Raw genomic sequence first — 13018 nt, forward strand, 5'->3', positions numbered from 1 at the left:
AATATGTTTATTGATGTATAAAAATTCTGATCCACCTTTCAGAAAAATGGATTTGGATTCTCTCTGTCACTTCTAGGAACAGATGAGGTAGTCCTTGGGCAGTCTGTTTTCAAGGAGGACATAGAAGACCTTGCCTAGGTAGGCTAATAAAATGGATTTTGAGGCTGTATTCATATGAAGACTGTAAGCTACCTCTGAAAAATGGGAACATTCTCCCCTTTTCCTCTCCTGCCTCTTCACCACTGGAAAGCAGAGGCAGTTGTGTGGGAAGCTGAAACGGGGAACTGAAGTGACCAAACAATAAGCCTTGTTTTGGTGGGTTGGTTTTGAGCCAGTTGGTTCACAGATTCTCTTTGCTGAGCGGACATCTGCAGAAGACAGATACATGGGCACAAGGAGAAGACCAGTAAGGGGGTGGAAAAGAGTCCCTTGAAAGTGGCAATCTGGGACTTCTCTTTTTGCTTGTCATGTTTGCTCATGGTGTTTGGAGCATTCATTGAACCACTGCATTACACACAATTGTATTCCAGGAGGCTGTTGGAAAGTGAAAAATAAGGAAGACAAACCAACCATTTAATCTAATAGACAGTGTTGGCACAAGAACCAGTGGATACAAACCGTCTGCAGGCATGCTGTAGACTGCATATGAGAAACTACTAATTGCAGAAAAGCAAAGTTCCAAAGCACCTTTCAAATGGCAGTAATTCAGAGTGAATCTGGAGAGCTTCAGATCGAGAGATCCTACAGCTAGCCTGCCTGTCATAACAGGAATTTCCCTGGTTTGCCTGAGAAGGCTTCTTTCGGGTTCTGTGTTTCCAACTGTTTTCTCTGTAGTCTTACTAGGTAATGCATGTGGAGTTAGATATTTTAATGGATTTCTTGATGCTAGGTGTTTTCATTAGCTGACTTCCCCTCTGAAGCTTCATCATCTGAAGTGTACAGCTCTTCCTGTTGGTTAACTTACAGTATAAGAAATGTTTAGCCGATAGAGAGCTTTTATGTGCAGTTTGGAAATGTATAGGAACATCTTTTTCTTGCATAGACTTGAAAAACAATCTATATGCATTTGTTTACAAAAGAGAAGGAGAGTCAGGGAATTGGTCCATTTCTGTGTGCCTTTTGATAGCACGAGCACGGTGATTGTTTCACATGCTACTTCCAAGGGCCTGCTGCTGGACTGTGGGTCTTCTTGCTGGGTGAAGTAGGATTATGCAGGAAACAAAGTGAAGGTTTACCATGTGTATGTTGTTTAGTCTGAGGATGCAGTTTCTTGGGCAGTTGTTAAAAACTTAGAGCTGCTGCTCACTGTTAGCAAGGCTTTGTGCTGTGTGAAAGCACCATGTTGCATTTTCAAACTAAAAATTGTGAACACATTAGAAGGGGTTTTCTCTAACAAGTACGGAGTAAGCTTTTGGAGAAGCTGTTGTTTGTTTACACAAGCAGATTGCCAGCCTGCTTCTTTGGGCCTCTTAGTTACTGACTTGGACTGTGATACCAATGAGATAATAAAAAAGTGCTGGTTGCTGTGTCTCTTTACCAATGAGAAGAGGTAGTTATGGCAGAGTGCTTGGAGAATGGGAGGAGAAGCTTGGGTAGAAACGAGGTCCACCTGGTGCTTGACACGCTCTCAGCAGGTCCGTTAAAGAATGGAATGACAATTGGGGTGAAGCAGGCATCATGATGGGTTTCTTTGCTTTGTATGTATCCGCTGACTTGTTATGGGAATCCTCCTCAGTGCATAATTAAGTAGCACTCTGTGTGTAATTAAGTAGTCCCAAAATGGGCAGAGCTCATGAGTAGTATTCATTCAATCATGATTTTCATTCATCTGAAATGAAATGACAAACATTTCATTAGTATTCCTCCCAAAATTGCTTTTTTTGATACCTGTTTGCTGCTGGAAAGAGGAGTAGCCTTAGGTGAAAGAACAGTAAACACAGCTCTTTGTTGTATGTAGTTGCTCATACTCTTGTCCATTAATGCAAAACACACGGTTTTGGTGTGGTATGAGTTTGTACACGCTTCTCGGGCTCTACGGGACTCGGGTCACGAAAGCGTTGGAGCATAAATTGAAAATAAGGGAAGCCTGCCACAGAAATGGTGTGATCTGTTTTGGAGTATCTGTAGCTGGTTGTCTCATTAGTTGTCCATCTCCCTGCTTCTTATGTTCTGTTGATCTCCTGCTTCAGTATAGGATGGTAAGACTTGGATTTTGGGACTGTTTGTGCCCTTCTTCTGTAGAGGCTGATAACAAATTCCTCAGTAGTTTTCAGGAGCTGTAGTAGTTAGTGGCTAGTGATTTTTGAGCAAATAAAGGGAAAGGGTTTTAGTTGTTTGGGGTTTTTTTGGTTTTTGGTTTTTTTTTTTTTCAGAAACATGAAATGCTTCCTCTCGTTACAAGTGAGCAATAAAGTACTTAATTTGCCTTACAACATTTTAATTTTTGAAAGCATTAAATAGTGTGGAAAGTCCTTATCTATCTTATGATAGAGGTCTTTAGCAAAAATGTAACCTAAACAGAGCTTGACTAGTAGATGCAAGTTGTGTGTTGAAAAATACACAGAGAGACCTTGGCTTTATGGTGAAGGTGGAAGACTTGAGAGTCATGAGGTGTAGTTCTCCACTAGTGATCCTGTGTGCCACAATCCTCGTTTGAGCTCTCTGTCTCCAAGCTTTATTTACATGGGGAGGCAGAGAGCTAATAGTCTCTGAGGGTGTAGGAGGGCTTAAAATATCCCAAGTACTCTAAAAATCATTCATTTTTAAGGCAAAGTTAAAATGAGAACTGATTTATTTGAAAAGGAGAGGAAGGGAAGCGTCAGCAAAGCTGGAAGAACTTGCAGGTAGGAGAGCTATGCACAAGTCAATGTAAGCCCCCTGGCTGGTTGTTGGAGGAAGCAGATGCTCCCTTTACTACTGTACTGCCTGACCTGGCATAAGAATCCCCATCTTCTCCTGATGCTGCGAGGCTTTGAGGCTATTACACCTGAGTAAACTCAGGCCCTGGGTCACCACCACTCAGGCCATACATAATCTCACTTCACCGGGGCAAGGCCCAGCTTTTCTGCACTCAGTGTCCTGAGCAGCTCTGCAGATCGCCTCTGACCTTGTACAGTGGGTGACCATTTTCTTGCATATCCTCTCAAGGGCTTGAATGTATTCCCAATTGCTCTTGACTTTCTTAAACATGTACATTTCTGACTGTGTTGTGGAAAAAAATTAAAAGTGTGGGTAGTGGGGAAAGTGCTGTGTGTGTCCTGGACTGCTCGCGTTGCTGGTCACTTTTGTTTGCTTGGGATCCTTGTTCTGTAAAATAATGGCAGCTGATCTTGACCCACTTGTCTGTACACCAGTGGAGAATGACATTTCAAACCTGGTGTCACAGACATAGGAGTGGATTATGGTAAATACAGAAAGGCACATTCCTGTGGAATCCCAAAGTTTCTCCTAAGGACCTTCAAGGTACTTTAACTTTTTGATATAAATTTGATATTTGCTTTCTCCAAAGTAGTGTCTGAGTTGCCTGTCCGTGTGGGTATGTTTTTGTGTGGACTGTGTTTGAAGACCAATCCCCCTGTCTTGCCTGATCATAGATTTTCTTCCTGGCATGCAAAGGAAACTTAAGATCAGGAATGAAACAGCTGATACCTAAGTTTTAGTGAAGAGCCTGAATATGATCTTTGAGAGGGAAGAATGCCCTGTAAGACATCTTCCCTTCCTGAATTGTGTATGTGCTCTTCCTGTCATCTGAGAGCTTCAAGTACTTGAGCTGTGGAAGGTAATGCTTGTTGCGATTTGCAGAAACCAGCAGGTAACACGGCCTGAGCAATCTGTGCGTGTGGCCTTTTTTACTTATGCCTAGGGAGTGTGTGTGTTCAAGCAGCATTGTTGGCAAGTTAGGCTTGACTTTGCAGAATTAGGAGTTGTCTAAGGAACGAGCGAGTTCAGTCTGCTCTTTTTATCAACTCTTTTGAGAACTGCCTACATTTCCAGGTCTCCTGTGCCCTAGAGTGTAGCACTTGTTTCCAAGAGGGAAATACTGAAGTCGCTCTCTTCTGTGGATTCCACAGGCAGCCTTTCTGGAGGCATCTTTCTTTTCTTTTGTTAAGGGGAACACTTCTAGCCTGTCTCAGCCCTTGTTTGTTTGCTGTCTTTCTTCTAACACTCTGCTTTACTGGAGAATTACTTTTTTCTCTTCTTGATCTCTGCCAACCCAGTAATTGGTGTGATTCTGTTAGATGTGCTTGGCACTCTTAACCACGTAAGTGAAATGTATGCTTTGTTCTCTTTAAAGTCCTTGTGTCTTTGTTTTGGGGGAGCACAGTAGGCAGGTATTACGCAATAGGTAATCTTCTCTAGTGATTAAACGAGATCTTGTTAAAAGAACAACAGAAAGAAAAAACAACTTGAAAAGGAACTAGGCTGGAATCAAGCCAAAGGGCTTTGTTCCCGGCTCTATTGATGATAACCTGTAAACATTAGCACAACTCCTCTGGTTTTGTTCCCTGCTTGTAATAACATTATATAAGCATTTTAAAGGACTGTTATGAGCATGAAATCTCTTGATGAAGTTAATCATAGAATACATCGAGTGTCAAAGATTAGCCTGTTGTCTAAAATACATGGATTTGCTTATGTTCAACAGGTTGAAACTTTGAAAGAAGCTTTTAGCTCTTATTAGAAAGGCTACTCAAATTAGCATGGGATGCTAATTGCTTTAAATACACAATGCATTGCTGAGTACACAGTGTACTTGCTGTCTCACACTTCCGTAAACAATACCACAGATTCTGATCCCCTGTAGAATTAAGGATGGGTTCCACTCTTTGCACATGTCTATGTAATCCACCTATTTAGTATTTTGTGTTCATTGTTCAAGAAAAACTCCCAGGTATGGTGGATTTTTGTTTGTTTTGTTTCTTTGTTTAGTTTTTCAAGCTTTGAAGAGTGCTGTGCTTTGATAATCTTGCAGTTGCTTCCCTGAAGTCCTGGACAGGAAGTAAAGTATTTCTTTGAAGGATGCCATACTGGATATTTTCTCCATCGTTGCCCTGATGTGTGAATTGAGAGAAGGTTCCTAAATACCTATTTGCAGTTATGTAACACTTTCCATAGTCATCATCCTTGACTCTCATCTTATGATCTGTCAGTTTTTTCTGTGTCATAACATTCGAGTAGTTATTTAAACTTTCTGTACTGGTAATCTTGACCTTTCTCTTGAATAAATGAATGAATGCGAAATCAGTAAAATACATATTTCTGTATCTTTGTTGCACCTTTCATCTACCTATTTCAGAATGCTTTCAAATAGTAACTTGTGCTCTCAGTGCTTGTATAAAGGTGGCAGCGTAATTTACATACATATATAATAGAGCGAGTTTCAAAGCTGTAAAATCACTGAACAGAGGTCACTCACATTGGAGTAAATTGGAACTTGCAAGTCTCAACTTTGTGTTCCCTGTCATTTTATTGCCTTATTTTATGATATATCTCTACTTTTGGTAATCCGTCCCATAGCTTGTATGTAATGCTAAACTATTACACCTAGGCAGGCATGTTTCTTAAAGCACTCTCAGAAGGTTGTGGATACAAGATGTGAAAGCAAGTTCCTTCCCTGCTCTGACATGCTGGGAGACAGGACACAGGGCTGCCTGCTTCATTGGGGTTACCTAGAGCAGAGCACATTCTGTACTTCATGATGTTACTGTGTTTGTGTAGCTTCTCAGCCTCATACTTGGTAGCAAGCTGTATTTGTCCACTCTCAGGAGTAAATCTAATGTTGAAACTTGTAAGGAAGGAACATATTCACCAAGAGCCATTCTGGGACCATCAGACGTCCCGTGGTAAAGAACCTGAATGCTTGCTGGCTCATAAGACAAGGCAATTGCTTGCTTGGACTGCCTCAGTTCAGCAATATATGCCGTATGAATTGCGTACAATGGCTGTTTCTAAGCTGACAAGCAGATGCGCTTTAAAGCATGTCTACAGTCCTGGTCCTCCATTTTTCCCAGGGGAAGGAGGATTCACTGTACCATTTGACAACTCCCTGGCAGCTGGCATGGGTTCCTTCCCGTTGGGAACCAGTCTATACTAGTGGCTGTGCTGGGCAGATGTCAGTTGGGAGTAGAACTGAGGGTTGCTGTCCCCTGTTTCATTAAGGAAACTGCCCTCTCTGGTACCTTGTATCTTCTTGAGAGTTCATGCTGTATGAATTCGAACTTACTTCTTGTAAGACCACCAAGTCTTGTCTTGAGGGCACAGAGTTCCCTAGCAAGTCCCCTAGGTTGGAATAGTTGCAGTAGTATCATGTTATTCTTTGGGGGGGGGGGGGGGGGGGGAAGGGGGGGGGAATTGTTACTTACTTTCTTTGAGGAAACTGATGGGAGCAAAAGTTCCAAAGCACAGGATTTATGTCTGACTTGAACTGTATGACTACAAAAATAAAGTGTTAAGTAATTGGAAAGAGTGCCTAAAATGCATACTGGCATGACTTTGAAAACAAATACAAAAGCTTCAGTGTTTCAGATTATTTTATCTTTTAAGGGCCTAAGAGTCAAAACTTTACTGACCTAGTTGGAGTTTTTGAAGCAAACTTGAATGGTTATATTGTGCATCTATAGCAATACAAATGGTGTCTTTGAACTTGTGGAAGTGGCTGCTCTATAGCTTTAGCGATACAGGAATGTGAGGAAGTTTCAGTTTCATTCTAAATATTTCAGATATTTTTAGAGATTTGAGATTAAATCCTCTCTCCATTGAATCGATGGAAAAACTTATTTCAGTCCAGATTTTTTTTCATTTCTAGTCTGAAGAGATATCTTCCAAAATACCTGTAGTAAAGAGGAGAGTTTATATTGTGACTGTGCTAAGTAAGAGGAGTTAACTTTTAAGTGGAGTAGTTCAAACATGATAGTAGATGGAGTGGGGAGAATGGGTAGTTTATACTGACTTGCCAGCACATTTTAAATTATCACTGTTTAGTGTTCACTGAGGGTCTTGCTGTGATTGCTATCACTTAACACTTTTCACAGAAAATGAGAACAACCTCACCTGAGTATGAAGTTCACCAAAAATTAATGCCAACTACCTGTCTAACATTTGAGTGTGATAGTTTAGGTGGACATGCACATATATTTTGGAAATTCCTCTTTCATCAGTGTCCTTTTTTAACCTCTCTTCTGATTGTGTACTTGTAATTTAGTAGAACACAATATCAATGCATTTTTTTTTAAAGAAAAACTGTCATGTTAGTTCCTGAATGTAGGAACTGAAATACATTTTTCCTTGCCTGCGCTCATCCTTTCTTTACTGTGAGTTAATGAATGTCTGGTAAATTTATTCTGGCTAGGAAGTCCTTTTAAAGACAAGGAACCAAAACAGATTGCCTGGACTCTTTTTTTTCATTCCACAAACAAGATAGGACCGTGTATCAGTAGGTGCTTTGCATCCAAACTGTTAGATTCAGTACAAACCGCATATAAAAGGTTAGGTAACGTAGCAGACTTACATAAAAATAAAAATATCAGTTCCAGAAATTCAGTTGTATTTCAGTTTAGGGAGTTTTTTTAAATTATATGTTATTTTAACTTTGTGTAGTGAAGAGCACAGTTATTTATTTCTCCACTAAATCCCAATATTCTGTATTGATTTTAGTTTAGAAATCAATCAAGAGCTATCTGCTCACAGAACAAGACAATCTGAACAGGCAGAAAGCATTGCCATCAAAACCCCTTGACAGGCATAATCAGTATTTGCAGCTGTAATGAAGATTCCTGACACTTGGAAAAGTAAGAAATGAGTGGAGATTCTAGTTAATGTTTTATGTAGTTTATTCTGCAGTCTCTGAGGAGTTCAGCTTTGAATTTGAATTTCATTTTGTTGAGGAGTCTTTTTTTTTAATTCACTTGAGGAGACAAAAACCTGTAAAATCTGCTCTGGCAGTCAGCTCTGAAAACTTGCATGTACTTCTTTGTTCCTATTGACTACTGAGCTTTATTAAAAGACTTTATTTCTCATTTGCAGGCATTTTTTGTAATACATACATGTATTAATGACAAACAGGGAAATTGAAGTGCATTTTTGTGCATGCACATGCATATATGTATGGATTTACATAAAACTCTATTGTGTTTAAATAAAAAATGAGCTCCTCTTTCTTCATTCTGTGAAGAGGGAGAAAGAGCTGTAAGACAGGTCTTTTCTGTAGTCCCATTCCCCTGTCATGGTTGGTCTTGGGTTTAAAGTGGAAGGTGAGGAAAAAAAACCCTTTTCTTTTTTTTTTTTTTTTTTTTAAGCTGCCTTAACTAGGAATACTATACTGTAGAGTTTGCACACACAGGCTGAGAGAAGAATTTTACTGAAGCTCCAGTTGTTCAGAAACTCAGAAGTGATAGAACTGAGATTCTCCCTACCCCATTATTATCACTTTTGTACATGTGCACTGCTCAGTTTCAAGATTTTCAAGAACTGTGGGGTTTTGGCATTTTTTTTTTTTTTTTTTTAATTAGGCTACTCAATGTTCTTATAATACTTTGGTTTTGAAATAATGTTTTTTCTATGCAAAGGATTCCAGCTGCAATTGATGCAAGTCTGCAAATTGAGCTGTAGAAATCAAGCAGAACGTCTAGAAGGTAAGGAACAGTTAGGGTGAGTTTCATCTGCATTAATTCAGTCATCTGCAAGTTAGACTTGGAAGTCTGAGCTAGCTGTCTTCAGAGACAGTGGAAAGAAACAGACCAGATGAATCATCCTCTGCAGGTGTCTGTTTTCTCTGACTGCAGAATCTTGCTTAGGATCTTGCTCAGAGATCTTGCTTTTTGACATGTAGTCAGCTGATTTGAATCCCACCTGCAGTGACTACTTGTGAAAAAGTTTTTTACTCTTTGAAATGAAATCACTGGGACCTCTTAAGTCAGCGGAGGGGTGGAAGGAAGTTCTTCAGGGTGTCCATGCTGTCCTTGCTGCTGGATTGTCCTTTTTTTTTCTTCCTGCTTCTTTGTTACTTCCACCCTTTCAGCCTCTGCAATATGAGGCAGTACTTCTACAAGCAGTGATCTATTAAACTACACAAACATGATTCCTCCTTAGAAACCGGGCTCCTTCTTACATGGACCCTCTTGGGGAGGGGGAGGAATAGTATGTCATAATGCAAATCAGGTCTATCATAAAGTATATCTGTAAAGTAGATTGTTTAGGGCCACTTAAGCAATCTTAATTCTGCTTTATCTGAGTTTTGTGATATTTTTTCACTTATACGCACACACGCATACAGAAATTTCTATATTGGAACACGAATTTTTGAAAGAAGCAGTCTAATATAAAACAAGATTATCATCAGTGTCACTAATGCCTGTTCAGTTTGTTGAATTGGGAACAGTCAGAGCCTGCAGAAATCCCTGTTGCTGGCAGTATCTGATAGCAGCTGAGGTGTTGATGGCATGTTGTGAGCTAGAACAAAGTCATTCTTCAGGAAATTTCACACTGTCAAAAGAACACAGGAGCCAGATCTCTCAGCTTTATTCTGGACTTTTGAAAGGAGTGTTCCTTAGTGAATACATGTTTTTTCATATAGCTTGAATTGTCCTACCCTTCTTTCCTTTAAATGTGTCTTCTAATTCATTATTTTTGTTGGAATGGAAAATACAATCGTAATTCTGTAAGTGCTTGGAAGCAATGATGTCTTAGATCCTTACTTGCAGTATATCCTTGTCAGGAATGACGCTTTGAAGGTATTCACTGAAATCTAATGCACCCAGGGTTTCCTCTGTACTCGATGGAAAGAAGCTCCTGCAGAGGGTGAATCCAAACCCCTCTCTGTTGGCCATGCAGTGAAGTAAAACACCTGATTCAGGAATTTAGTGTAGATGCCCCTTGACTATCTATGTTTTAAAACTTACGAACTATGCTTTATTTACTGCTGAGGTTACTCCTCCTGCGAGAATCCAGTAACAATTCTGTAAACAGTGTTTTCAGCCAGCCAGTTTGGATCTGGACAGTATCAGATTGTATGATACAATCTTCTTCTGTATTGCAGATATTTACATGAAGCTTCTAACATTTTAATTTTTTAATAATCTGTGATTTGAAAAGGATAGCAGGGAATTCTCAGGATTTGGGTACTAAATGCAAGCAGTTTCTCTGCTCTTTTTATGGATGCTAATTCCAGTGTTTGTCTTGCTTTTGGAAGTCAGATGTTCTTCTGTTTTGCTTAATGGCATATTTTGTTTAAAAGGCTTTATGGATTCTTCATAACTAACTACAAGTCAGGGCCTGGATTCCCTCCTCTTTCCCCTGCCAAAATTAATCCTTTTTCTATTGCATGTCTTTTTTTCCACCCCCTTGTATAATTATTCTTTGCACCTTACTTACCTTTAGCTCAGGGCTTTGGTCTTTCACCAGACCTTTATTGTCTGTGGATATTTTCAAGATCTCTTTTATAATATGAGGAATAAGAAAACTTGAAATTGATACAGCAAGTAGCAAGGCTGATTTCCTGTTTTCTGGTCCTTTGCGCTTTTTTCCAAGTTGGCAACAGTTGTAGGAAGATTGACACCGTGTGGTAAGGTGAAGAATTTCACTTTTCTTGATTTATTTCCCATTTCTTCTTCAGTACTCTCGTCCTTTACAGTATTTTTATTTTATCATCCATCAAATGTTAATGTTTTCTGTGTGCTTTCTTTGTCCTGCATTTTTATTTTCATGTATATGTTTTAAAGCTCACTAGTTTATTGCTAAATGTTCTTCAAGAGAAGTTGCAGTATCTTTGAACAGTTTCCTTTACTGATAAATTTGTGGTTAGATTTTGTTCAGTAATTTTATAAATGCACGTATGGAAAAAAGAGTTGGTGAAAGTGGCTGGAAACCCAGAGGGGTCTCCATAGGAAAAGAAGATGAAATGACAGTACTGTCAAGATACTGCTTATGAAGATCTGTGGTAGACATGCAGTGTAGTGCGAGGAATAGAAAGTTTGTCCCTCTAACTGGGAAAAAGAGGTAAATGGCAAATAAATGAAAGGTGAAACTGAAAGGCAGAATTTCTTGAGGAAAGGAGAAGGAGGTACTTTAGGCCAATGTGTAGCACTCATTGCAGTCAAGGGCATAAAAATACTTAAAAGCAGTATTTTGCTGTCACTATAGTTTCTGAGATCATTCAACATCCAGTATGGTAAAATAGAGGCTTGCTGTATTGGGTTTGTATGGCAAGGTTTTGGTAGCAGGGGAGCTACAGGGGTGTGGCTTCTGTGAGAAGCTGCTAGAAGCTTCCCCCATGTCCGACAGAGCCAATGCCAGCTGGCTCCAAGTTGGACCCGCCTCTGGCCAAGGCCGAGCCTGTCAGCGACAGTGCTAGTGCCTCTGGGATAACAGATTTAAGAAGGGGAAAAACATTGCTGCGCAACAGAAACTGCAGCCAGAGGGAGGCGTGAGAACATGTGAGAGAAACAGCCCTGCAGACACCCAGGTCAGTGAAGAAGGAGGGGAAGGATGTGCTCCAGGTGCCGGAGCAGAGATTCCCCTGCAGCCTGTGGTGAAGACCATGGTGAGGCAGGCTGTCCCCCTGCAGTCCATGGAGGTCCACGGTGGAGCAGATATCCACCTGCAGTGCATGGAGGACCCCACGTGGGAGCAGGTGGATGCCTAAAGGAGGCTGTGACCCCATGGGAAACCTACGCTGGAGCAGGCTTCTGGCAGGACCTGTGGCCCCATGCAGAGAGGAGCCCACGCTGGAGCAGGTTTGCTGGCAGGACTTGTGACCCCGTGGGGGACCCATGCTGGAGCAGTCTGTTCCTGAAGGACTGCACCCTGTGGAAGGGATCCATGCTGGAGCAGTTCATGAAGAACTGCAGCCTGTGGGAAGGACTCACGCTGGAGAAGTTCATGGAGGACTGTCTCCCATGGGAGGGACCCCATGCTGGAGCAGGGGAAGAGTGTGAGGAGTCCTGCCCCTTAGGAGGAAGGAGCAGGAGAGACAATGTGTGATGAACTGACCTCACCCCCATTCCCTGTCCCCCTGTGCTGCTGCGGGGGAAGGGGGTAGAGAATTTGGGAGTGAAGTTGTGCCTGGGAAGAAGGGAGGGGTGGGGAGAAGGTGTTTTAAGCTTTGGGTTTATTTTTCATTACCCTACTTTGAATGGGTTGATAATAAATTAAATTAATTTTCCCCAAGTCAAGTCTGTTTTGCCTGTGATGGTAATTGGCTGAGTGATCTCTCCCTGTCCTTGTCTCGACCCATGAGCCTTTTGTTTTATTTTCTCTCCCCTGTCCAGCTGAGGGGTGGAGTGATAGAGCAGCTTTGGTGGGCACCTGATGTCTAGCCAGGGTCAACCCACCACACTTGCATGTGTTAGCATGTTACCTAGTCATGAGCCCTGGAGGGGCTGAGAAGCCAAATCTGATTTCAGGATGTGTGTGCCCCAGCAATGACCTCTGCTGACACTGCAGGTACAGCAATGTGCTGCTGGCTATGTGCATACAGGGGCAAAGGTATTCAGCTGCTGAGATGTTTTCTGCTTAAAGATCTGTTTCATACTTCTCTGGAGGAAAAGGTACTAGCCTGGATGGAAGCTCGGCAGAAGCCACATCTGCCCAGGGCCTGTCAGTTAGACCACACATGAGTCAGTCCATGGGTGCATTGGAGGAAGGGACAAGGAATGCTAGTAGGAAGAAAAACTTTGTTTTATACCATTGCTAAGGAAAAGGTGCTAGGCTGAATCACAGAGACTTGCTTGTTTGGCAACAGTGATGTATTCTCTCTCTGCCTCACTCTGTTCTTGTTCGTCTGTTTAGGTTGAATTTTCCTATCCTCCCCTAAAGCCTGGAGAAGGACATGACAGCCACGGTTTACCAGAGGAATGGAAATACTTGCCATTTCTTGCCTTACCAGATGGTGCTCACAACTATCAGGAAGGTAAGAAACAAGAGAGGAAGTTGTATGTACTACTTCTGCTGCAACCAACAATTCTTTTCGCTGTTAGACTTCCTGTACTTTTTGTTTAAGCTGCAAAATACTTTGGCAATGATA

At 41.3% G+C, this 13018-nt stretch overlaps 1 protein-coding gene across 1 annotated transcript in view; it reads left to right on the forward strand.

The window, feature by feature from the left end:
- AVL9 (AVL9 cell migration associated) overlaps positions 1-13018 on the forward strand; it is a 43220-nt gene that overhangs the window by 2845 nt on the left and 27357 nt on the right. Inside the window, 1 exon segment of the mRNA XM_030007774.2 lies at positions 12784-12904. Coding sequence (XP_029863634.1) covers positions 12784-12904 — 121 coding nt within the window.

This window comes from Aquila chrysaetos, chromosome 3 (genome assembly GCF_900496995.4).
Source record: "Aquila chrysaetos chrysaetos chromosome 3, bAquChr1.4, whole genome shotgun sequence".
In the NCBI taxonomy this organism is placed as follows: domain Eukaryota; kingdom Metazoa; phylum Chordata; class Aves; order Accipitriformes; family Accipitridae; genus Aquila; species Aquila chrysaetos.